Source organism: Protopterus annectens, chromosome 17.part0 (genome assembly GCF_019279795.1).
Source record: "Protopterus annectens isolate FY-2018-M chromosome 17.part0, PAN1.0, whole genome shotgun sequence".
Classification (NCBI taxonomy): domain Eukaryota; kingdom Metazoa; phylum Chordata; order Ceratodontiformes; family Protopteridae; genus Protopterus; species Protopterus annectens.
This window is the reverse complement of record NC_056751.1, coordinates 96597035-96624139: the sequence shown is the minus strand read 5'-3', so window position 1 is coordinate 96624139 and position 27105 is coordinate 96597035. Positions and strand designations below refer to the sequence as shown.

The 27105-nt window shown below is 39.1% G+C and overlaps 2 protein-coding genes across 2 annotated transcripts in view; one reads left to right on the top strand and one right to left on the bottom strand.

Annotated features, from left to right (window-relative positions):
- The window catches only part of DGKQ (diacylglycerol kinase theta), a 2194335-nt gene that overhangs the window by 109962 nt on the left and 2057268 nt on the right, over positions 1–27105 (bottom strand). The window contains exon 19 of the mRNA XM_044059107.1: positions 12952–13052. Within this exon, the coding sequence (XP_043915042.1) occupies positions 12952–13052 (101 nt within the window). The remainder of the gene's footprint in view (positions 1–12951; positions 13053–27105) is intronic.
- Positions 1–27105, top strand: part of SLC49A3 (solute carrier family 49 member 3) — a 1094331-nt gene that overhangs the window by 981668 nt on the left and 85558 nt on the right. The window lies entirely within an intron of this gene.

The following is a 27105-nucleotide window of genomic DNA, read 5'->3' as shown; positions in this document are numbered from 1 at the left end:
GTTTCTTGATCACATAAGGATGCTCATATATGGGGTCTTTAAATGCTCTTTCAGTTTTTCCTACATAATATATATAAAACATAGCTGACAAATTGCTATATATACCACTCCCTTGGATCCACAGTTAATATAAACGTGTATTCACTGGACCAATACTTTTAATGTGGACCTCAACTCCCTCCTGAATGAAAAGTCAAAATGTACCTACAATATTTTAGGTGCCCACACAATAAAATTTCTTAAAACACTGAACAAATTAGTATATATTGTCCTTACATCCTTCAAATAATCATGAAACCATGACACTGCCACATCATGTGGGATAACAGAGAAAAGATCTTTTGACATCTACTGTCATCAAGATTAAATCAGTCGTGTACATGTTCTCTCTAATGCTCTTAAGAAAATCCCAGGACTCCTTGTAAATATACTTCACCTGGCTAAGAACATTTTTTAACTTGAGATCGACAAACTTGGCCATTCTGCAGGTTTTTGACCCCTTAGCATCAACTATAGGGATCAATGGTGGATCCACCTGATTTTTGTATATTTTAGGGATGCCAAAAATGCCTGGTAATCTTAGACACTCAAATGTTCACATAATTATTCTGCTCACATAACTTCTCAAAAAGGGCAAGACTGGAGGTAGAGGGGGATTATACATACTCATTTTATATAACTCATTACTATTGTCTGTTGGATGCTCATTAAAAAAATAATACAGAAAAATTCAACTTTGTAGTATACAATTTTAAATCTATTAAAGTAGTAGTTAAATCAGCTTTCTTACTGGCAGAAAAGTCACGCCCTTCTCAAATAAATTAGGTGCAAAGACGTAATGTTTGTATCACTCAAATTGTAAATAAAGACCCTTTAGATCCCCCCCACCTCTGAGGAGATCTGAGAGATTGATCAACCAAAAACCTGGGCTGAGGGGCAACCGTTTGACACAGAACCCTTGGACGGATCAGATTGGGAAGACATTTCTGTATTAGAAGGGGAAGAAAAGGAATTAAATACCTCATTTAACAATAACACTATCACAGTTGTTACTAATAATTATGGGGATTTTAAAATTTACAATTTGATAATTTATAATTTGAGTGATACAAACAATGTACCAATGAATGTTGGTTCTGAGGAAGCCCCAACTTTTTTGGAAATCACAAAAAAATAAAAAACAGTTCCTTCAACATCAGATCCTGCCACTCAGGAATCCAATGAAAAATGTGGTTGACTACTACATATACTGTCTTCCAAAATGCAAACTACAGATCCCACTAACCTGCTAGCTCAAAAGACAACAGCAACAACATGTTACTCATTAAACAAATACAAACATTTTTGAAAAGCACCTCAAGGTAAAGTATTCCTTGAAAGAACTGTTTCACTATTCTCTGTTGAGCCAAGGTTCCTCAATTAACCAGCTCACGAAAAGGCACAAATATAAATGCTGATGAGGCAAATAAATGGAACGAATGTCATAAAGATGCCTAATGTAAATGAGCTACTCCTTCAAGTTAAGGCACTCTACAGGAGGGGGCAGAGGGGAACGCCCAGATGCTATTCTACATGATGCTGTAAGTATCCTTGTTGAAGTCACCCAGGCCACATCCTGACAGAATGTCTGCTACATCTACCAGAAGATTAGGAAGCAGTAAAACTACTACTGGATAAGCAAAGTCCTGAAATAGAAGAGCTCATTGTTCCAAGGAAGAGGAGCATCTAAAGACATCAGTGGAACCAAATCCTTGACAACCACGAATCAGAGGACTAGGAAATAAGGTGTTCTTACCCACCAGTAGATGATTAGGATAACCATGGGACTTCTCTAACCTTAGCCATCATTATCAGACAAGTACAGCACTGCAAAGGGCCTCCCAAGATGGCTGGACTCTTAATAACACATTCATTTCAGCTTTCCCAGTGTAATAACAAAAACTCAGGAAAGAGAGCCAGTGAATTTAACTTTTTGGGTAAATTTCTGTTACTGGGTAGTAACAGCACAGCCTGGATGCTAGCAAAGAAAAATTTCAGAGAACATGAAAGAAAAACAACCACAAAAGCTCAGGAGAAAACACTGGCTGGGAAGATTTCTGCAAAAAGCAGTTCAAGCTCCAGCTTTCGTGCAATACATGGCTTCCAGTAATCTAGAGGAAAAACTGTCAAATGTGCTCACAGCTGTCTAAAATGAATAAACACTGAAAGAGTATATCAACTCAAATAACAAAAGGCTGCAAAAAATGGAAGAAGATTTAAACAGATATACAGATGAGCTGATAAAACTGCAAAAGCAGAGGTCAAAATGAAGAAAAGGCTGGTTGAGTATGAGACTGCTGAAGAAGAGATGTGTCAAAAATGGTAGAATTTGAGGATAGAATATATAGGAAAAACTTGAGATTTTCTGCTGTACCAGAGAAACTGGAAGGAACAGACTGTATTAATGTTATGAAATCACAAATAAGCAACTGAACTGGTATTCCACAGCAGGAGTTGTTAATTGAAAGGGCACATCTTGTGTACGCTCCAAACCTGGCCACAAGAAAACAGCCAAGTCCTCTAATAGTAAAGATGCAATCCTAACAGCAGAAAGAGTTGATTCTGACAAAACTGTGGCAGAAGAACAAAGAACTAAAAGTTGGACACAGTAGGGTGTTTGTGGAAAATGATTACTCAACTGTACATCAGGTAGAAGAGGAGTACATCTATTCCAGAAATTAGGGAATGTCGAGATGCTGGTGTGAGTTTCAAGCTGCTGTATCCAGCTATCTTCAGAATGTTTTTCCTGGAGGGTGAAAGTCATTTTCTAACGCAGAACATGCTAAGGAGGAAATAAAATTTTGTCCAATAAAAAGTGAACTATCAAATAGAAGGGGATTCTTGCTTCTTATTCGTCTGATAATAAAGCTCATAGAGAAACTATGCCAGTGAAACTTTTAGCAATGTTCCAAAGGAAAATGCTTGACAAACAGAAAAAAAGTACAGGAGTTGACTATAAGAACCAGTTGTATGTTGGAAATGAGCCAGAGATGGACAACAATGGGAAAAAAAACAGCAGCTCAGAAATTAATGAATAAATGTGGAATTATAAAACATCAATCACATTTTTGAAATGTGGTGGAACAAGAAAACCAGCAAATATAGGACTTCTCTGACTTTGTTAAACTTGTAGGGGACTCCAATTCATATACCCTACTTCATGTTATCAATGTTTGGAATGATCATTAAGGAGAGGGGAAGAGAAAGGAAATAGGAAATTGTAAGTAAAACAATTTTTATTCTTAACAGTATTTTATAAAACTTGATGTATACTGCGTGTAACATAGTAAAGCATTTTCAATTATTTTTGTGTATTATAGGGATACTAAAATAAACAAGTGCCCCCTTTTTCCTTCTTTCTTTCTTTTGTCTTTTTATTTTTAAGAAATAAAGGCAATGCAATGTAAAAAGAGAAAAAAGCCTGGGCAAAAGCATGTTTAAGATAACAGGTTGTAATCTTAGGATGTTGAGGTAAAGAGTGGCTTGTAAAAGTATAATAAGCATGAAATAAGTAAAACTGATATGCTTCTTTTTACTTTTGCATAGGGGAATGACTAGATTAAGGGCCCTTGGCTTGCACTAATAACAAGTTTTAAGTGAAAGAAAGTAAATACAACAGCACTGGATGCAATGAAAAGCTTTCCATTAGCAAATACATGTTCAGAGTACAAGATGAGAAGCTTGAAGCAGAAGGCAACTATGTACCTGGTTCTCATGTTTCTATGGAGACAAGCTGATAAGGGGCAATAAAAACAAAATATATTTTTGCAATGGCTAAAAGGTAATGCTTTCTGAAAACACCCATGTTGTTTTCTACCTATGTGAGAGGAATAAAGATAAGACAAAAGCAGTCAGGAATTGGTGTAAATAGAAGCACAGGCTGTACCATGCACCTTAGCATGGATAAACTTCAATATAGGTAAATCAAAAGTCGATGAGTGTAGCTATCAATCTGGAATTCTGGGATAATTGTTACTATTAGGACAGTTAAACTTCATTATTTGAAGGTGTACATAGTTTTGTGTGTTTGCAATATGGTAATAGACTATGGGGATGCTCTGGGTTGTGTTTTTTGTTTGAGAGTTTTCATTAAAACAAAAAGTCTTGTAACATAGGATTAAATGGATATAACAAGAAACAACTGTATAAAAGGTCAACCTGCCAAACAGCGTACGCACGTAACACAAAAACTGAAACTAGACACTTAAAAAAAGACAAGCTGTTATACATAGCAGGTGGGAATAATAACTTATCATAATGGCAACACATTCCATATTATCATTAAACGTGAATAGTCTCACAGGTATATACAAAAGAGAAACTCTGCTATACTAAGAAATGTAAAGTGGAAATAGCTATGTTGCTGGAGCCACATTTGGAAAACACTGAGCATGTGAATTTGATAAAGAAAGGATTTCAGGATGGTTATTCAGCAGAATATCTGTGACAAACAAAAGGGGAGTATTTGTATTAACCACTGAATAGTGATACAATGATACAAGAGGGGAAAAAAGACAATAATGGTACATATGTTATAATAAAGGGCTACTGGCAAGGGAAAAGGATTACATTGGTGTTTATTTATATCCCATCTAAAATTGCTACACTGGAGCTTAAGAAAATTACAGATGAGGACTTGATTTTGATTAGCAGCAGTGAGGATGAATCTGGGGAAGGGGGAGCTAGAAGGGAAATATAACAAAAGAGGGTAGATTTTTGAAGAAATTTAGGAAACTACTTGGTATGTAAGATGTGAACTCTGTGGTAGGAGTTTGGAGAGAGTTTATATATTATTCACCAAAGTACAAAAAACTGAGCTAGTCCAGACAGAAATTATAATTCACAGGTAAAAGTACATTTAATTTAAGTTTTGGCATACATCTAATATCTACTTCAGAACACTGCCAATAATAACTAAAATAAAAATGTAGGACAATGAAATAAAAATGTGACACTGGCGCTTCCCCACATATCTCTTGAACAGAGAGGAATTTAGGGAATTGGTAGTGGAAAGTATTTGGGAGTTTTTACTGGACACTAATTTCTAAACAAAAGTGGGGTTTAAAAATATGGTAGAAACAAAATAAAAAGAAATATGGTTAAGAAGTAACAATAATTATTTAGAGGAACCAACAAAGGTCAAAGTACTGCGGAATAGGGACAATCTCATAGAACAAGTGAAACTGCAGAGTGCTAAAGAAAAAATTAAGGACTACCTGGATAATATGCATGAGTTTAGAATGACTGCTTTTAATCAACTGTTTTTTGATAACTCCAGAGCACAAAAGCTTTAAGGACAAGGCTCAGACAACAGAAAGTAGAAAGGCTTGTTGCCAACCTTAAGAAGCCTATAACAAGGAAATAACCAGAGATCTTGCAGAGGTATTATAAATATTTCAGACATTTTATAAACATCTGCATAAAGCAGAGAAATGTGGAAATGAAGAAAAAGTACAAATGGAAATATTTATGGAAGAATTAAATATGCCAAGGTTAGAGGTTGATGAGGCTCAATTATTAACAGGACAGGAGGAAATGAGACAATAATGGTGATGTATAACCAATCTACACGAAAGTCAGCAGGAAATACATGATAATCCTTTGGAAGTTTGGAAGCTAGGAGGGAAGAAAATTATAAAAAAACTGGAAGGTTTTGTTTAACAGTATTTTACAAAGAGGACCACAATCCTGGAAGAAGGCAGATGTTCTTCATGTTTCACTGTTGCAGTCATCACATCTGGGTTATCCCTGTCAGGGTAGCCATCAGTCGGCCCAAATACCAAAGGCTTAGTATTTCTGTGTTGGTTGCCGTCGCTCGAGGACTGATGTCAGGTCATCAGTGTTCTAAATTAAGACAGCCAATGCCATTACATCAGTCTTTCTTGCCGAGGAGCCTGAGTTTTTCATTTCTGAAATTGAAGTTGAAGTCTTCTAAAGCTAAGTACCCCATTGGGGATCCTTTTTTCTTGCTCTAACCGATGTCAGAAAAAGTTAACAATTGTTTCACCCATGGAAAGCAAATACCACACCAAGATTTTCATTCCTACTGCGCCAATTGCTTAGGCCCAGACCACGATGTCCCCCGCTGTCGCTTTTGTGCTCTGTCCAACGCCAGAACTATACATTGTCGGGCCCTTATTGTAGCTAGATATTTACGCTCTCAGCCCTTGAATTCCGATATGGCTTTGGTAAGCCATACGACAGCAGATCTTCCAAAAAAAGTAAAGATAAAGACAGAGACAGACCTCACAGGTACAAAACTGCCAACGGCACTTCCGTTAAGCTAGTTGTCAGTTCTCCGGTCCTCAGTGAGGCGCTTTGCAGCCCCTGATTCCCACTTCTGTGGATTCGCAGGCTGCTACGGAGACCCTTTTGGAGTTCGGTATACTGCGACACTCTTCATTGACTAAGGATCCTTCGGTCGTCTCTACCTTGGATGGGTCCGGAGCCGCTGAGCAGGCACCGGCTTCTGAGGAAGTACTTTGCACTACCGATTCTCATCACAGACCAACTTCTTTCACGTCTACCGTTCTTTCAAAAACTACCGAGTTTCTAAGGCCCAGGGTACGAACCACACCCAAGAAACCGATGACCCAGTCTCAGGCACCTGCTTCCTTGCCTCAGTCTCAGATGCTTAAAATGGCAGAAGACCTTATAATGCTTATCAGGGGAAGCCAGGCTACCCCTTCCAAAAGAAAAAGAGATTTGTCCCCAGTAGTTTTATCTGAACAGGAGTCCGATGACTGATGCATCTGATTATGAAGATATGCAACCCCTCTCAGCTTATGAGGATTCTGATGCAGAGGAATCCATCCCTTCAGCCTCTCCACCCGAGGACCTTTCCTTTGGGGAAAGCCTACATACCTTAAGGAAACATTTCCAATGGGAATGTCAGGACTACCCTCAGTCAGAAAAGAGACTCAGGGAATTCCTAGATCTTCCACAGCACAGACCTCTGGCCATTCCTCCTGTCCTGGATGTTGTGGATGATGTTTTTATGGAATCCAGTTTGACTCCTGACACCCTCCCTCCTGCTCCCAGGAAAACAGACAGGTACTATAGAGTCCCTGACTCTCATAAATTTCTATTCAAAAATTCTACTGCTGACCCTGAGGTTATCTCTCAAGGACTTAAATGAATTAAAGCAACTTCTGCTAAGAATCGCACCCCCCTCAGATAGGGATTCCCGAGCACTAGACAGATGGGGTAAAAAAGTATACACCTCTGCTATTAGAGCACTAAATTGTCAGTTCCATATGTTGAAATATCAGCAACATACCTGGGAAATACTCAAACAAAAAATATCTTCCTTTCCTGCTTGTGCAGAAAATAAAGAGTTACAAGAGTTAATGCATTCTGCAAGTCAAGTAACTAAGCACACCTTACAATGTGGTTTTGATGCCCTAGAAGCATCTTGCAGGGCAGCAGTCACTGGTTCTGTCCTTAGAAGGCATGCTTGGCTAAAGGAACAGCCCTTGCCAGATCATATCAAATCCAATTTATTGGACACACCACTGCACAAAGACAACTTATTTGGCACCAAGGCAGAGGAGGTCTTAAAAAATATGGAAAAAAAGCTAAATCTATGCAGACAGTTAAAGACTTCTTGCAGCTCCAGCCACCGAGGTTCAGTAGGCATTGCTCTTCCAAGCACTGGTCCTTTCCTGCCCTCTCCAGGTCAACTCAGCCCAGACCCTAGGGAAGCAGGCCCCCCAGACAGCAGCCCCAGGGAATGCAGAGATCTAAGCAATGGAGTTCCTCCTCTTCAAAACCAGGGAGTGCTAAGTCACCTCCTCATGGCAGGAACTCACAATGACTTCAGGCTTCCACCCCCTCCCTCTGCCCACCTGCTCTTGCTCCTAGGAGGAAAACTCTCCTTCCACACAAGCACCTGGGCCACCATTACCAACGACCGCTGGGTCCACAACATAGTGTCCCAGGAATACAAATTTTATTTCCACACTCTACCAACCCCAAAAGGGTTCCAAGATCTTCCCCCAAACCAGTGGGCAGAGGCCAAAAAGCAAGTCCTTTCCCTGCTTTCGATAAGAGCAATAGAGCATGTTTCTGCAGAACAGGTATGCCAAGATTTCTACTCCAGACTCTTCCTGGTACCCAGAAAAGAGGGTACCTGGCACCCCATCCTCGATCTATCCATTCTAAACACTTTCCTGGTGTTACCAAAATTTAAAATGCTCACCCTCCAGCAACTTCTACCTATGCTCTCCAAGGATGCTTGGTTAGCCACCCGTAGACCTAAAAGAGGACTACCTACACATCCCAATCAGGGAATCGTGCAGGAAATATCTCCATTTCAGGGCAGGATCACTGCACTTTCTGTTCTCTGCACTTCCCTTTAGCTTATCCACTGCTCCCAGAGTTTTCACAAAATGCCTGGCTCCCGCCATTGCTTTTTGCAGACAAAGAAATATTCAAATTTACCCATACTTAGATGACTGCCTGATTCAGACAGACAGTCAGGAAAAGCTGCTAAAGCACCTGACCTTTGTAAAGGACCTACTGACCCTCCCTGGGGTATACTATCAACGAAAAGAAATCCAAACTAGTACCCATGCAAAAAAATTGTATTCCTGGGAGCAAGCCTGGACATGGCATCCCAGATGGCATTCCTTACAATAGAAAAACAAACCTAACAACCTACTTCTCTCAACTAGCCACCAGACCCCCAGTTATCCACAAGGAAAATCCTGCAAGCTCTGGGGTTCATGACTTCTTGCAGTCTAATCAATCCATATGCCAGACTGAATATGAGGAAACTACAGTGGTACCTAAAAAGCCTTTGGTGTCAACACTCCCAAGACCTGGAAACTCTTACAGCAATGATACCTTGCTTTAGGAAAGATTTCCTTTGGTGGGCAGCAGCATGCAACCACAACAAGGGACTACCCTTCTCACAACCCCACGCCGCCCAGACCCTCACCACAGACGCATCAGACTATGCTTGGGGTGCAGACCTGGACGGCAGGTGCATTCAGGGCCAATGGAGGCCCAAACCAAATACATCTGCACATCAACCAAAAAGAGATGTTAGCTGTTCAGCAAGCTCTGACAGCCTTCAGACCCCTACTCTCCCCGGGGCCACTACTGATCAAAACAGACAACACCACTGTGATGTGGGATATCAACAAGCATGGAGGGACTTACTCTTACCCTCTGTGCAGGCTCGCCATGACCCTTTGGCACACAGCCTCAGCCATGCAACTACAACTGCTAGCACAATTCCTGCCAGGCTCTCTAAACACTCTGGCAGATAACTTAAGCAGTAATCTTCTGGACCCACACGAGTGGCTGCTAAAACAAAGAACCTTCACCCTTGTAATCCAGAAATGGGGCACCCAGAAGGTCGACCTCTTTGCTTCCCATTCCAATCATCAGCTCAGCAAATTCTGCACCAGGGAACCTCACAACAACGCCTGGAAAGTGGATGTTCTATCCTTCCATTGGGTCATCCTCTCGGTCTATCCTCTCTGGATAGCACACTGCATCCATTTCTGCTACAGGCAGCATGGGAAACCTCCCCCCAAGGGGTTCAGGATACATTCTACCAGAGCAACCTCCACCTCTGCAGCTTTCCTCAGAGGGTTCCCCACCATGGACATCCTGGAGGCTGCAACATGGACTTCTGTTCATACCGTCACCAAGCATTACCACCTGCCTATCTTCTCCAAATCCAGGGCAGGCTTTGCCACAGCAGTCTTGCAGGGCATCCTAGCCAGCCCCCATTATTCTTGACTGCCTCCACCCTTTTTTTCAGCTTTGGGAATCAACCGAAATGTGATGACTGCAACAGTGAAACATGAAGAACATAGTACAGTTATGTACACTTACCATGAAAGTAGATTATCGAGTGTATTCACTGTTGCAGTCCTGGTTTCCCTCCCTCTATCCCCCTTGTCTCTCTCTCTCTCTCTATCCTTACAAGGATGTTTTGGTATTTACTTTCTACTGGCGGTGTTCCTCCATAACCTAGTTCCCCTTGGGAGCTCCTGACAGGGAAAAAAAAACTTATGTAATGGCGTCGGCAGCCTTAATTTATAACACTGATAACCTGACATCAGTCCTGGAGCGACGGCAACCGACGCAGAAATACTAAGCCTCTAGTATTTGGGCCGAATGAGGGCTACCCTGGCCGAGATAACCCAAATGTGAAGACTGCAACAGTGAATACACTCGAACATCTACATTTATAGTAAGTGTACACAATTGTGCTTTGTGGCTGTAATATCTAAAGATGGTAAAGACTCTTCAAATCCAGTTTCAAATAGACCCACTTCGATTCTAAACCATGACTATAAAGAGTTCATGCCTATAACAGCTAAAAGAATGGCAAAGGTGATGCCAGAATTAATAGATATGGATCAATGTGTTGTGGCGGGAAGGCCAACATTTGACAGCATTAATAGAAAAATGATGATGCAGAGGGAAGTAGAATGTAAGACAGTACCACTGTTTTTCGTGGGTCTTGATGCAGAGAAAGAATTCGACAGAGTAAGCTGGGATTTTATGAGTAGGGCAATGAAGTATTTGCATTCCTTGACATAATAATAAGATTAATTAGGAGGATATATGAGGGATCTGAGACAAAAGGTAAAAGCGGTTCCGTCGCATTATACTTAGAAACATTTGTAAAGAAAATAAGGGACTCAGAAATTCAAGGATATAATTGTTATGGCAATCAGAAAAAGTTGGCTTTATTTGAACTGGATATTATTTTGTACCTGATAAAACCAGAAAAGGACATTTCAGTGTTTTGGAACTTTCTAAGACAGTTTCAGGTCTTTTAGGGATATAAAACTAATAAAGATAAAACAAAGGCAGTACCTGTCAACTATGTTCCCACACACAAACTGGTTCAGCAATACCCATATTTATGGGGACATGATAAAAATTAACTACTTAGGAGTATGGGTTAAAAAGGATTTTATTATGGCAGGTAAGGATATGTCAGGAGAGACTAAACAAAAGATAATACGAAAACTGAAGAACTGGAATCTCTGTTTTATGGATATGGACAGCAAAATACAAGCAATGAAAAATGTTTTTAGTCCCTTTAGTTTTATACAAAGGTTAGGCATATTTTTATCAATCAGAGGAGGAAGTTGTGGATAGCAATTAATAAAGAGTTGAAGGAATTTATCTGGGAGGGGAAGAGTGAGATAAGCTGATTCTTCCAATATAACAAGGGGGTTTGGGATTACTTGATTTGAAGGGGTATTTCAGAGCTACAGTTTTAAGGCTCCTATACACAGCCTAAGCTGAAAGGTATAATTCAAAGTGGAAAGCGATGGTGATGAAATGGGGAAGGGGAGCTCAAGAAAAAAGGACAGACATAAATTTTAGATGCAGATCCTTAAGTAAAGCAACCACTCTGGATATTGCAAGCCTGAGTAACAGCACAGATTACCTCAAGAGACACACAAAAAATGTCTTGGCTGCTTACTACTCCTTGTTTGTACCCTGTGCACTCTTGTTGTCACTGGTGAGTCCTCTCAGTTCATCTATACTCTAAATACATCCTTTATGAAATGAACTGAAAACAATCTTGTTCCACCTTTCGGCATGCATAGGATTCTCATACTGTTTCACCCTGACATATTGTCAGGGTCACCCAGTCTGCATTATATCAGTATGCAAGTTGTAAGTCTTTCTCTTCCTACATGCCTAATTCTGGCTTTATGTGCCCATTTCCGGAAAGGCTTACTGTTCATATTTATCTGGAATATAGACACTTTACTGTTATTCCCCGCACCTTTCTTGTCACTTGTCTAATATCCATCACAGCATGCAAAAGGATACTATAACTTAATTTAGCTTTTCTTCCATCTTACAACTTATACCTTTTTGCGCAACTTTTCCCCTTTACAGTACTAAGTTTCTGCTTTCAGAATTATATTATTTTTGCTCTGTTTTTTAACCAAATTTTTTAGGATTGTGTTTACTTCGTATTATACATATTTTCTTATAAGTTGCATAACATGCTTTTTTTTTGGTTTATCAGTGTTAAGCAGCTTTTTTTTCCCCAATTTTTGACACCTGTTGTATCATCACAGCCTCAGATCACCTATTTATCAAATGCAAACACACACTTTAGTCCAGTTGATTTTCTTGAAGGATTGTTAAAAATGTAGCACTATTATTTTTTAGATCTCATGCTGTCTTTAAGCAAACATTCTATCTAGTGTTTTCAGCAAATCAGCCACTGTATTTGCTTACATGGTCTCCCCCTTTATTCTTAATTTTAGTTTAATCTTTATAGTGTTGAAGCAGACAACAGCCCTTTTAACACCAACTTAATAAATCTTTTTCCCTGCAAATAAACAGTGCTGATTTTTTTCTTCTTCTATTCCTAGTTTTCCTTTTGTTTTCCACTCCAAACACTATACTGTTTCTACATCAGTCCTGCTTCTGTGCTACTCAAGACAAATTTTATGTCTTCAACCCTTTTCATCTAGCAAGACTGATCACTGTAAGCTTCTGTTTTATGTTCCAAGTAATTTCTGCAACATTTCCTTTACTTAGTTCTGCTTCTGGGGACTTTTTTTATTTTAGAAATTCAGCTTTGTCTCTCAGTAAAAGAACTCAGCTGTCAGTCTTATATATTCCATCACCAGTGCTCTTTCCTTAAAATAAGTAATGTCAACAGTCACACATTTTCAATTAACTGAAAGCAGTCTTAGCACAACTGTAATAAACACCTCCTGTTACAGATAACACAGTAATATGGCTTATTAAACCTAGGATTAATTATTTTAAAAACATCAAATATCAAGTATTAAAAAAAAACAATTACAAATAATCACTATGCCTTTTCTCACTAATCTACAAACTCCATAGGCACTCCTTGTCATCATTAATGATATAAGCCTTTGGTATAAAATGCATATACAGTACCTGCTGTTAAATTTGTCTGGATCTTCTTCTCTTGCCTGATGAAAATCCAGGCTCAACTCTGCATCTATTCCAAGTCCAAAGTAATTGTTCATCTGTACAATCTGCAAAAACAGAAAACACATTATGTGAAAAATAAAATGTGAGGTACAGACCTCAATAACAAATTTAAAGCCATTGCTGTAAAGCATTTTGCCCTATTAAACATGGGAATAAAATGACACAAGAACCATCTCTGAATAGTGCTGCCACATTTTAAGTGCCCAGAGCAAGTCCTACCTTGCAAGTTAAACTTTAGTCTCAACATTTCTTTTCAATTTATTACCAAAACTAATCATGCACTGCTTTACACATTTAGCTGCTTCTGTTGCAGAGTTTGAACTACAGTATCACAATTTTCTGAAACATTTACCAGTAAATTAGAAAATGGATATTACCCTAAGTTATCATGACATTTGCAAATTTGTTATGCTTTTCATAGGGCACAGTTGCCCATAGCAGAACTACACTGTGTGAAAAAAAAGACAGATAACTTTTTTTACCAAAATCATTCATTTTGGGTAAAAAATATTTCATATAGAGAAAGGATTAAGAAGGCAAAACAGCTGCTTGAGGAGGCTTTAGAAGTGGTCAAAGGAAAGAATGACAGCAGAAATCAATGGACAGAGAAAACGTGAACACAGAGATACACAGAAGGAAGAGATTGAATAGGCATATTTAAATGAGCAGTACATAAAATGAAAACAAGATAACAGAATGTAAAATAGAAAAAAAAAAAAACAAAACCAATGAACTGATGAAAGAACACACAAGGCGGGTGGTAATCTCCAAAAAGTTTATATAAGTTTATGGAACATGAGGGTCACTCCTTTGAATACATGGTTATTGATCAGGTAACAAAAAACAAGAGAGGTGGCCCATGGCAATTAATTTTAGAAAGTAGAGAATTGTATTGGCAGTTGAAACAATGCTTCTGCCTATCTGTGTCTCAATGAGTATTGCTCTTTGAAGTGTATTTTAAAGTTAAAGCACTTCAAAGATGAATAAGTTTTGTTTGGGAGGCATTATCTTACAACTGGTGCATATAAACTATTCTTGTTTAATAGTATGGCTTTATTCATAGAAGTATTGTACAAACACCATATTTTTATTTATATTTATTTTTTATAAGTATGGGATTGTTTATGATGTCATTATTGCTGATGTCATTTCCTGCTGACATTATTGCTGATGTAATTTCCTTTTGGAATATTTTAAATTGAATGTTTAATTGTTGTCCTGTGTCTGAAGAAGTTGGATTACTTTTTCAACAAAAACGTTTACATAAACTTTTGGGAGATAACCACCGGCCTTGTATGTTCTTTCAACAGAATGGAAGAGACAAGAATAAGATGACTGTGACCTCACAGAAGTAGAAGACATTAAAAACAGTTGTCAGCAATATACAGAAAAACTAAAGAACCTTGACAATACAGGTACATACAAAAGTGCAGTGCAACAACAATGTACAAGTTCACCTTACTTGTTTAATTTATACTCTGAATATATAATGCAAAATGCTGCATTAGACAAATAATATACTGGAATGAGATTGCTGGGAGAAACACTAACAATGTTAGATATGCAGATGATACCACTCTAATGATTCAAAGTGAAGAAGAGTTGAAGAGCCTGTTGAAGAAACTGAAAGAACACACATAATTTAGACTGCTTTTTAACAGAAAAAAAATGAAATTATCTCCTTTTTCTCTATCAATTCTTTGCAAATGGAAGAGTGGTAGTATAGCCAATGGCAGATTTTATTTTCCTGGGCTCAAATATATCTCTAGAGATGGTGACTGTAGTCTTGAAATTAAAAGGCACTTGCTTCTTGGAAGGAAAGCTATGGCAAATCTGGATGAGATTTTAAACCACAAATACATCACATTGTCCATAAAGTTTTCCAAGTAATGTTACAGCATGTTTTTGAGAATTCCACATGTACAAGATCAAATCAGCTAACCCTTAAAAAAATGATCCCAGATAGTAAAACTAAAACTCAAGTACTCTGGCCACAAAGCGAATACAGGATTCACTCAAGAGTATTGAACATGAATGTGCAAGAACTTAACTAAGCAGTTGTTGACTTGTGGATCTGGTGTGCTATTGACTTTGAGGTGACAGAAGTGTTGGACTCATTCCACTGATTAAAAAACAATGATAAAAACAGCAGGGGACTTCCAAGATGGCTGCACACTGAGTAACAGCTTAATTTCAGTTCTCCCAGTGTGAAAACAGAAACTCAGAAAAGAGAGTCAGTGAACTTGTCTTTCTGGATAAAGTTCAGTAACTGGCTAGTAAGTGCACAGCCTGGATACCAGCAAAAAAGAAATTCAGAGAATCTGAATGATAATCACAAAAGGTGAGGAAGAAACACTGACTAGGAAGAACTCTGCAGCTGTTCAGCAAAAAGCAGTGCAAGCTCCAGCTTTACTGCAACACATGACTTCCAATAACCTAGAGGAAAAATAAGTCAAATGTAGTTACAGCTGATTAAAATAAATGAAACACTGAAGGAGTATATCAACACAAACAAAAAAATGGTGGAAAAAATAGAAGATGCTTTAAAACAGATATTCAGATGAAGTGATAAACTTGTAAAAATCAGAGGTCAAAACGAAGAAAATGTTGGCTGAGTATGACACTGCTCAAGAAGAGATGTTTCAAAAAAATAATACAAAATAGATGACAAAGCACATAGGGAAAACCTGAGATTGTCTGCTGTAGAGAAACTGGAAGGAACAGACTGTTAATTTTATGAAACCCCAAATAAGCAGCTGAATGTATTCCTCAGCAGGAACTGTTAATTGAAAGGGTACATAATGTGCATGCTCCAAACCTGGCCATGAAAAAGCAACCTAGACCTTTAAGAGTAAAGATGCAATCCTACCAGCATAAATCATTAATTCTGTTGCAGAAGGAAAAAGCAATAAAACTAGAAGACAGTAGAGATTTTGTGGAAAATGATTATTCAGTGTACACCAGGCAAAAGATGAGTAAATTTATTCCACTAATCAGGGAATGTTGAGAAGAAGGCATGATATTCAAGATGCTGTATCCAGCTATTTTCAGAATATCCTTTCCTGGAGGGGCAAAATCATTTTTTGATGCAGAACTTGCAAAGGAAGAAATAAAAAAGCTTGTCTAACAAAAAATGAGCTATCAAACAGAAGGAGATTTTGTTTCTTATTCTTCAGGTACAAAAATCCATAGAGACTGTGCCAGTGAAACCTTTTCCAATCTTTCAAAGGAAAATGCTTGAGAGACAGAAAAAAAACACAAGAGTTGACTAGAAGAACCAGGAGTATGTTGGAAATGGAGCAGTGACTGGATTGGGGAGATGGAGATCAACAGGAAGAAAACCAAAAGCATTACTAATATTTGTGAAACAGGACAGAACGAGAAAACCTAGAAATGATTATTTTTTTTTTTACTTTGTTTAACTAGTAGGAGACTCCAAAACATGCACTCTACTTCATGTCATTAATGTTTGGACCCCTGAGGGCATTCTAAAAAAAGGATCACATGGAGTGGGAGGGGATTAAAGAGGGTCACATCAAACTAACCTTGTCTGTCTTTAAGCAAAGACCCTTGAAAGTGAATTCAGAGGGGCAGGAGACATCCTCCTTACACTAGCTGCAGAAGATGTTGACCTGTGCTCATCCAAAGCTTTGAGCATGGGATGACCTGTAGGTAGCCACTGGTTGGGGGGGAGGGGGTTGTCAAGTAAATGGTCTCCTTTAACAGAAGGAGTATATATCAAATACAGCATTTCCTCATCACAGGCCTCTACAGGGCCTTGTACTGGCACTACACTGCACTCCCTAAAAATATCTTCTGACACGTATGTGGACTAATCCTTCCAGATATCAAGGAGCAACCTAATGTTTAGCATCATGGAGATGGCTACTGGTCCATCAGGTGTAGTAAAGCAAAATGCTATGACTCAAGGGGAGGCAAGAAAAGAGGGCTCCCCTGACCTAAGCTAAATCACCAAGCCTTCAGTGAAAGACCAGAGTACCCAATGTGAGTAAAGCAGTCCAGTAAGCTGTATACTTCAGTAAAGAAACTATGATATTTGAACCACAAAACTAATCATCAGAAGCAACTTGGGGATATCCATCCTGCCTCCTTCTACACTATAAACTGATGACTTCCATAGGTTTGATATATAAAAATATTTCACTGTAGAATGTATGCACTTTATTAAAAATTAAGTGTTTTGTCCCAGTCAATAAAGAACTTCATCAAAAAGTTTCTTACTAATTGGGATGAAAACACTTAATATTCAACAAAGTGAATAAGGTCTACAGACAGATTTTTTTTATGTTTTTGGTTACTCACTTATGCACATTGTTGAGTTTTTTTTATATATATATTTTGTGTCTGGTCCACGTGTTTGATAACTTGTTAGACGATGGGAAGCTTGCAAGTTGTGAAGTGAAGCTGCCCTCTGTACAGCCCCATTTATTAGCATTAGCATCAACATTAGTTTGAGCTCTGTGTACAGCACAGGGTTCAGTGCTGGAGCCTTTCCTGTTTGGCATCTACTTTTCGGAAGTAAAAGTCAATCCCAAAGGACTCTGGCTGACTAAGTTTGCAGATGACTACAAGCTAGGAGCAGCCATTGTATTACCAAAAAACTTAGCCATCTAGCAGGAAGGTTTGTCTCATATACATAACTGGTGTCAAAATCATGGTTTGAAATTAAATGCCAAAAAATGCATTACTGTATCTTTTGGAAAGTAATCTACCCTGTGGAATTACCACACTGACAAAATGCCCCTAAGTGTTGACCCGACCCAATTGTTTGGAATTTGGGAACTTATGTGGACAGTAAGCTAACTTTTGACCAACATGTGTCTATTGTTGTAAAAATGTCCTTGTACATTGTAGAGCTTATGAACAAGGGGACTGTGTCTAGATCTAGATATGTCAATGGCCCCATTTACTCCACTCAAATTAGACCATATCACCGAATATGCCTCCATTGGCATGTATCAGTCCAGACATACACAACAACTGGAAAATCCACAGAGATGCCTTACTAAAACGATACAAGGCCTAAACAACATGTCTTACATGGACTGACTCAAAGCCCTGTCACTATACTCAGTATCCTACAGACTGCTAAAGAACTGACCTGTGTCTGTAATACTAGGCATCCTTCGACCCATTACTGACAAATTTACTGCACATCAGCAAATCGAACAGCATCAGAAACACGGTGTAGTTATCTAAACAACTTTTGCAACATCAATTAATAAGTTGGAGAGAGAGTTATACTTTGCTGAGGATACCACTGCTATGGAACAAACTCCCCATCCCAATAAAACAAAGTTAATCCTTTTCCATTTTTTAAGCACCAGTTTGTTCTGTGAATGGGAAAAAGCGGACAGTCCTGGGGCAAATTTTCTAATGGTTTGTAGGCACATACAAGATATGGCTTAAGAGCCCTTACAAGCCTCTTACTTACTTACTCTAGGGAAGTAAATAGTGTGGGAAGAAATAGCCAGGGAATTGTTATGGCTAGGCTTATATAGGCCCTAGGGCTGATAGCCTAGTACCAACCTATGAACCTATGAACCTAGCCATTATTACCCAAAGCCAGCTCTTGCTCTGAAAACAACATTCAATGTCTAATGCTTAGTAAAGATATATACATAAATCCAAGTAGCTGCTTTAAGGATGGAATTGGTATTCAATCCTTTGAAAAAAGCACCAGCGGAACCACAGCCTTGGTAGAATTAGCCTTTACAGAAGCAGAAAGGCTTTTCCCATGAAAGGAATAACAAAAGGAAATGGCCTTACAGATCCATGTAGAAATGGTTTGCTTAGAAACAACTAAAACCAAATAATTAGGATGAAAAGAAATAAAAAGCTGCTCAGATTTGTAAATGGCCTTAGTCTTATCTAAATAATATCCGAGCTGTCTATGCAAATCCAAGGTTTGAAGATCCTTCTTACTGGCAGACTGTTGAGAAGGGAAAAAAGTGGGTAAATTAATAGACTAATTAAGAGACAATTCATTAACCAACTTGGGCACCCTGTTCCTATGAAAGGCTAAAAAAGGATGGACAGACATAATGGCCTGAAGCTCAGACACCCTTCTAGCTGAAGTAAGGGCCAAAAGAAGAACAGTCTTCTATGTACAATGCTGCAAGGAAGCTGAAGTCGCAAGCTCAAAAGCAGCTTGAGTCAAATTTTCAAGAACAAAATTAAGGTCCCAAGGAGGAGGAATAGGCTTCCTGGGAAGCCTAATAAGAAAGACGCCTTTAAGAAATTGTTTGACCTCAAACCTAGAGACCAAAGGAAGAGTCAGTGGCAGACAAGCAGAAACAGCTGAAAATGGGCTTTAACTGAAGAGTATGCTAATCCAGCATGGAGCAATTCACACAAATAAGAGAGAACCACAGGAACCTTCACAGAAACTGGATCCCGGTTATGGACAAGTTGCCACACTGAAAATCTCTTCCATTTGGACACATAACATTTTCTAGTACTGGGTTTCCTGGCCTCCGGCAGAACCCAAAGCATATCCTCAGAAAAAAGGTGCCTAAAAGGGATCAAAACCCTATCACCCATAGTGTCAGTTGAAGAGTGGACAAGTGAGGATGGATGAGAGACCCCTTTGCCTTCTGTGAGTAGGTTCATCCTGTGGGTAACCCGTGGTGATTGCCTTTGGCTAAATGCAGGAGAAGCGGAAATCCAATGCTATCTGGGCCAAAAAGAAGTCACAAGCATGATTTTGGGGGAGTCCAGTTTTATCTTGTGCAGGACCCTCAGTATGAGAGGAAGGGGAGGGAAAGCATAAAGAAACATCCCCTTCCAAAAATAAGATTAGGCATCCACCTTCCACACCAGAGGACTTGGGACCCTATAAAAAAGAGGAAGTTATCTGTTCAGAGGGGAGGCAAAAAGATCTACCCGAGTACTCCACAAGTAGACAATGTCCAAAAACACATTGCTGTGAGACATCCACTCATGAGTCTGTGTTATGGACCTGCTCAGAGAGTCTGCCATAATATTTAGTTCTGAAGGAATATAAACAGCCTGAAGAGTCACTTGATAAAGGATGGCCAGAGTCCAAACCTGAAGAGCTAGTCTGCACAAAAGGTAGGACCTTGCCCCCCCTTGCTTGCTGATGTACCAAATCACTGTAGTATTGTCTGTAAGGTTTTTGAGAGGCCCTGTAAGAAAGAGAGTATGGAAGGCCTGAAGATCAAGAAGGAAAGCTCTCATTTCCTTAATGTTGATGTGACCCGCTCTCTGACAAATGGGCCAAAAATCCTGAACCTTTAAGAGGCCCAAAATAAGCACCCCACCCCGTGTCTGAGGCATCTGAAAAATGTTCCTGAGAGGGGACTTGGGGCTGAAAAGGAAGACCTGGGTTGACAGACAGCTGATGAATCCACCACTGAAGCTCCAGTTTGAGGCATGGAAGAAGAGGAACTAGAAAGTCTAAAGGATGACGATGCTGAAGCCATATTGACTTGAGGAACCAGTGCAACTTCCACATATGGAGTATGGCTAGAGGCAGCATAAGAATGATGTAAGCCATATAACCCAGAGCCTTTTGAAACGTCCTGGCCATAACAAAGACCTGAGGAAGAAGGGCTTGAAAAAAAAATGCAATTAAGAGTCAGAGCCTTGGGTGGTGGCAGGGAAGCCAGCAAAGGATTGGTCTGGAACCTGCACCTGAAAAAAACATGATCCTGAGAAGGAGTCAAGAAGGACTTCAGGAAATTTATCATAAGCCCCAGGCTTTGTAAGAGACAAACAGCATAGTGGAGGTGCTGAATCAAAGTCTCTGGGGAGTAAGCCTGAATGAACAGGTCATCCAGGTAAGGAAAGATTTATATCTCCCTTATCCAGCAAAAGGCAATCACAGCAGTGGGCATTTGGTGAAGACCCTTGGCACAGTAGAAAGGCCAAAGGGTAAAGCAGAGAACTGAAAATGCAAGGAAGAAACAGAGAAATGCAAAAGTTTCCTGCAATAGGGATGAACAGGGATGTGAAGATAGGCATCCTTGAGATAAAGAGATACTATGAAAGCCTGATGAAGAGGAAGAGGAAACAGAGTTTGAAGGGTCAGCAATTGAAAAGAAGGGATCTTCAGAAAGGTGGTGAGCTGGGAAAGGTCCAGAATGGGCCTCCAAGTGCCTTCTTTCCTGGGAACCAAAACATTCTGGAAAAAAAAAAAACTTCCCCCTTTGAGGAGCAGAAACTGCTTGGATGGTGCTTTGAGACAAAAGACCCTGAAGCAGCTCTGGAAAAAATGGCAGCTGTTCTGGAGGAGGTTGAGGAATACCTAGAAAGGAAGGAAGAGATTTCCACACCATGATGTACCCCTGATGAATGAAAGACAGAACCCAAGAGTCCTGAGTGATCTTTAACCAACTGGGAAGGGACAGGAAAAGGCAAAGAGATGAAGGAACCTAGGATGGAGAGAAGAAGACAGTGAGGCAGAACATGGAATGTCTGGGAAAGGGAGCTTCTGAGTAGAAGGAGTCTGACTAAAGTTAGCAGGTGGGGCCCGTCTAGAACCCTTTTTATCCTTGGGGGGAGGGCAAGACTGTCTACATACAAAGGCAGGCTTAGAAGGATAATTCCACTGAATTTTAGGAATAAGGGAAACAAAAATATGTTGCAGCTCCTGCAAGGCCTTGCCCTTTGCCTGCATGAACTTATAAAGCTCAGATGCTGCAGAACCAAACAGATTATAATCAAGGGGAACACCCATTAATTTAGAGTTAATATCATCAGGTAAAGGTTGGAGATGAAGCCAAGAAAAATGCCTCAACACAGAACCAAAGACAGCAGCTCTAGAAGAAGCATCAGCTGTACTGTAACTACATTTAGTAGAAGGACAAGCCACTTGAGAAGAGGAGCCCAACAAAGAGAGAGCCAAAACCTTTCCCTCAGAGTCAAAAAGGTCAAAAATAGCCTGATAGAACTGCAAAAGAAGAGCTAAGACATACTTAGTCATATGGGTCTGGTAATTAAATAAACCAAATGGCCAAGGTAGCAGCAGTATACACCTTTTTGCCCAGCCGTTCCATGGCTCTACCGTCCTTGTCCAACAGCTTTGAAGGTTTCTCAGAAGAGACAGACAACAGAGGGGTTCACAGAAGGACATTTGTAAAGAAATTTACAATCATCAGGCATCTTATGGACTTTCACGAAGGCTGCACATTGAGTAACATATGAAAACAGAAAGTGACTGCGACAAAACTGTGGCAGAAGGACAAAGTACCAAAAATTGTTGACAGCAGAGTGTCTGTGGAGGATGATTACTTATTGTACACCAGACAGGAGTAAATTTATTCCACTATTCAGAGAATGTCAAAAAGCAGGTGTGAGATTCAAATAAAACTCCTGTACCCAGCTATCTTCAAAATATTCTTCCCTGGATGGTCAAAATTATAAATTTTTTGATGTACATGCTAAGGAGGAAATAGAAAACTTTGTCCAACAAAAAGTGAGCTGTGAAACAGAAGGAGATTCTGCTTCTTTTTCTTCTGGTAATAAAGGACCACAGAGAGACTGTGCCAGTGAAATATTTTCTAATGTTTCAATGGAAAATGCTGGAAAGAAGAATGGGAACATGAGAGTTGACTAGAAGAATCGAGAGTACATTGGAAATGAAGCAGAGACAGGATTTAGGAAGTGGAAATGAACATGAATAAAACCAGTAACTTGGGAACTGACAAATGTGGGATTACAAAGCAATAATTATATTTCTGAAATATGGCAGAACAAGAAAATCTGTAAATATTGGACTTTTTTTGAACTTGGGGACTCTAAAGTATATGCCTTACTTGATGTCATTAATGTTTGGAAAAGTATTTAGGGAGGGGTGAAAGTTAACTGTAAGTAAAACATTTTTTTTTCTTAACAGTACTATTTTTAGAGGATATGATTTTCTTTGCATGCTACAAAGTAAAGTTTTGCTAGTCATTTTTAAGTGCAATTGGTATACTATTGTAAACAGGTGCTCCTGTTTTTTTTCTTTTTCCTTTCTCCCTTTTTCCCTCTTTCCCCTTGTTCAGTTTTAAGAAATGTAGGCATTACAATGTAAAAACATCTAGTTAAAAGAGCATTACAAAAGAAAAATTAATGTTTTTTTTTCTCATTCTTGCATGGGGGTTGAATGGATTAAAGCCCTAAGCTTGATCTAGCAGCAAGTTTTAATAGAAAGCAAGTAAATGAAAAAGAATGCTGAACATTACAAGTCTTTTTTCTACCAAATAAATGTATGCTTAGTAGCAATTCTGTATCTCGTCCTCATGTCTCCACGGAGTTAATCTGATAAACAGAAATTGGCTACAATATGATAAAGGGAAATTGGCTAGGAGCTAATGTTCTCTGAAAGCATTCTGGTGTTTTCTCAGCTCAGAGAGTTATAAAGATAACACAAAATCAGACAGCACTTAGTAGAAGCACAGGCTGCAACATACATTTTAGCATGGATAAACTTTCTTTTAGCGTAACTCAAATATATGAATGTGGCTGTCGGTTTGGGACATCTGTTCCTATTAAGAGGGTACAACTTCAATATTTAAAGATGTACATAGCTTTGTATGTTAGTATTAAGTATACAGGTTTTGGGGGGTATTGGGATGTTTTTTTTGTTTGATGGCTTTCAATAAAACAACAAGTTTTGTAAGATGTGATCAAATGGATACGACAAGAAACAACTGTATAAAAGTTCAACCTGCCAAACAGGATATGCATGTAACACAAAAGCTGGACCTAAACATTTAACAAAAAAGCTGTTATACATAAAAGGTGGGAATGATAACTTCTTTGTTAAACCATATTTAATAATGGGGGCATATTCCCCCTGCTTGCATATTATTAAGCAGGGGATCAGGATAGCCTCGGTCAAGGAACTTCTTCTTAAGTACGGGAAAACTTCCAGTCAACAGGACATGCATGTAACACAAAAGCTGGACCTAGACATTTAACAAAAACACTTCACCTAACTTAAGTAACTCTGCTAAGCCAACCAATTATAGTACTGTACCTACTTAGGACTGTTAATCTACTGCTCATCCCATCTCTCCAGGAATTAGGGAAAACTACCCCAACGATATTGTGCTTTCCATAAGCAACTAAAACCAGGAAAAGACATATTCTAAATCAATTTATCCTTCCCAACTAAAACCAGGCAAAGGCATATAGTAAATCAATTTGTTATCCTTCTCAACTATAGCGAGCATCATCTGCTCTCTCGGAGCTTTATTCTACATCTCTCTGCTTTTACTCTGATAGTAAATCTATCACAGGAATCCTAAACTTAGGACTATCTTCCAAAATTTAATATTATATTGTAAAGAATGAATGTACCCTATATGTTAGTTAATATGTATGTCAAAGGCTCTTCTATGGAAATTGTATGTCAAACGTCTGTCCTTAAAACTATGTTTTGTAAAGAAATTGTTATCATGGAGCTTTTCTCCCTGGGCCTCCACTGAAAATGGAATTGTAATCCAGTTGGACTCTCCCGGTCAACAAATGTAAAATGAATAAAAGCTGTTATACATAAAAGGTGGGAATAATAACTTCTTTGTTAAACCATATTTAATAATGGGGGCCTATTTCCCCTGCCTGCATATTAAGCAGGGAATCAGGATAGCCTCAGTAAAGGAACATCTTCTTAAGTACAGGAAAACATCTGGTCACAGATGTTTGATAGTTTAACAAAGAACTCTGTCTCCAAAAACATGGACAGTGGTGATTTCTCAGGGAGAGGAACATGATATCACACTATTCTTTGGTTGTAAAGGGCAATGAATACATTATTCGTAAAAATTAGCCTATGTTTCAATGTGATGAAGGCACCCAATTATTAGGTACTGTACATCAATCCTTCACGTATACAAAGAAATTCAACATCAAAGGTCTTTTGGAAAGATGACTAGTAAATACCTCTCTAGTTTTCCTGGTGACACACAAATATGATAGATGCCAACAATGTGTACATATCGAGAACAACTATCAAGAGTGTTTATAGGATGAAATAAAAAGAACTGCTAAGGGTGGAAGATTCAACTGCCTCTCTGAATGAATGGTTTACCTGGCTTTTTGTACACAATGCCAAACTTTTTTATGTTGGCAAGACTATTAATGCCCTCAATAAGAGGATTTACCAGCATCTATACAGTATACAATGGGCAGATAATAAGAGTGCACTTGCCAGACATTCTCTTATATGTAAGGGTTTTACCAAGTTTAAGTTTTTTGTCATTGAACAGGTACAGGTCTCAGCATACTCCGGTGACTGGAAGACTACATTATTACACCGTGAGATTCTATGGCAGTTAAAATTAGATACCACCTATCCACTGGGGATTAATGGTGGCGTATCTATTATGAGTGAACTAAAAAAGAGGGCTAATAGACTTTAATTTGTTTGATCTCTGGTGCCTAATGTAATGCATTATTATTGTGTTTTGATTTTTTTTGCTGCTTTTGCACTTTTTTATCACTATCATTTTTATTTTTATTTGGATACTAGGTTTTTATGTAATTTGCAGGGTTTGCAGTCATGACTCAATGTGATTTGCTTCCCCTGGAGGCATGTATACCATGTCATCAGTTTTTAATGTTTTTAACAGGGTTTTTTCATTGTATCATGGTTCTAAAGATGGATAATCTTTAGAAGAAAGCTCTAAACTGTGATTATTTTTCTTTATGGTACATTTTTTGTATTAAAGTGTTCAGCTTTGTGAGAACAGCTTGCTGGTGTTTTTTCTGTTTTATTAACACAACATTGATGATCCAGAGGGAAGCAGAATGTAAGAAAATACCACTGCTGTTGGTGGATCTTGATGCAGAGAAAGCATTTGACAGAGTAAGCTGGGACTTTATGAGCATGGCAATGGAAGCATTTGCATTCACTGATAAAATTAAAAAGGTTGATTAGGAGGATATATGAGGGATCAGAGGCAAAAAGTAAAGTGGGTGTGGTCCTTCCTGATAATTTCTGTTTGAGCAGAGGAACCAGGCAGGGGTGTCTTCTTTCCACTTTGTTATTTGAATTATATTTAGAATGAAAATAAGGAACTCAGAAATTCAAGGACAGAATTGGTGTAGTAGTCAAGAAATGCTGACTCTTTTGCAGATGATATTATTTTATACCTGATAAAACCAGAAAGGGACATTTTGAGACAGTTCCAGATCTTTTCAGGATACAAAACTGATGATGCTAAAACAAAGGCAATAGCAGTAAGTTATGTACCCACCACGAATTGGTTCAGCAATATCCATACTTATGGGGATATGATAAAATGACGTATTTAGGAGTATGGATTAAAAAAGGATTCTGGTGTGGCAGCTAAGGATACAGTTCATAGGTTCATAGGTTCATACTAGGCTATCTGCCCTAGGGCATTTATAAGCCTAGCCAGAGTGTGTGTGGCTTTCACCACCCCTTAGGATGAGAATACTATACCCATTAGTTTGCTGTGCCTCTGTCCAGCAGTGATACAGAGATGATTCCCGGGGTAAACCTACGATCTCCCATCCACTCGTCAAGATTTCTCTTGAACAGAGTCAGTGAGGGGCTCTGCCTCACATGGACTGGGATTCTGTTCCATAGTGTAGGGAGTCTCTGGGTGATGAATCTGTCCCTCCAGCACGTCCTATTTATATCTGTGTTGAGGTTTAAGTCTCTTGCTCTCGTGGCTCTGGTGGATTTGGATTTTTGAGGTGGAGCATGTCCATTAATTCCGGGTTGGACATGGCCTTGTATGTCAGGCACAGATCACCTCTGAGCAGGCGGTATGCGACTGAATAGAGCTGGAGTTTCTTCAGTCGGGCATCGTATGACATATGTTTGAGCCCCGTTATCCTTTTGGTGAGGAACTTTTGGGGTCTTTCCAACTGCTGCAGGTGTCGGGTAAGGTACATTCCGAATGGGGCATTGTACTCAATCATTGGTCTGATAAGTGAAGAGTACAGGGGTACAATGACCTCTCCTGATCTGGATGTGAATCCCTTCATGATCAGGTGGGCAATGTAGAAGGTCTTCCTAACCACTTTGGCAATGTGAGTGTCAAAAGAGAGGTTACTGTCAACTTGGGTCCCCAGGTCCCTGATAACTTCTTCCGT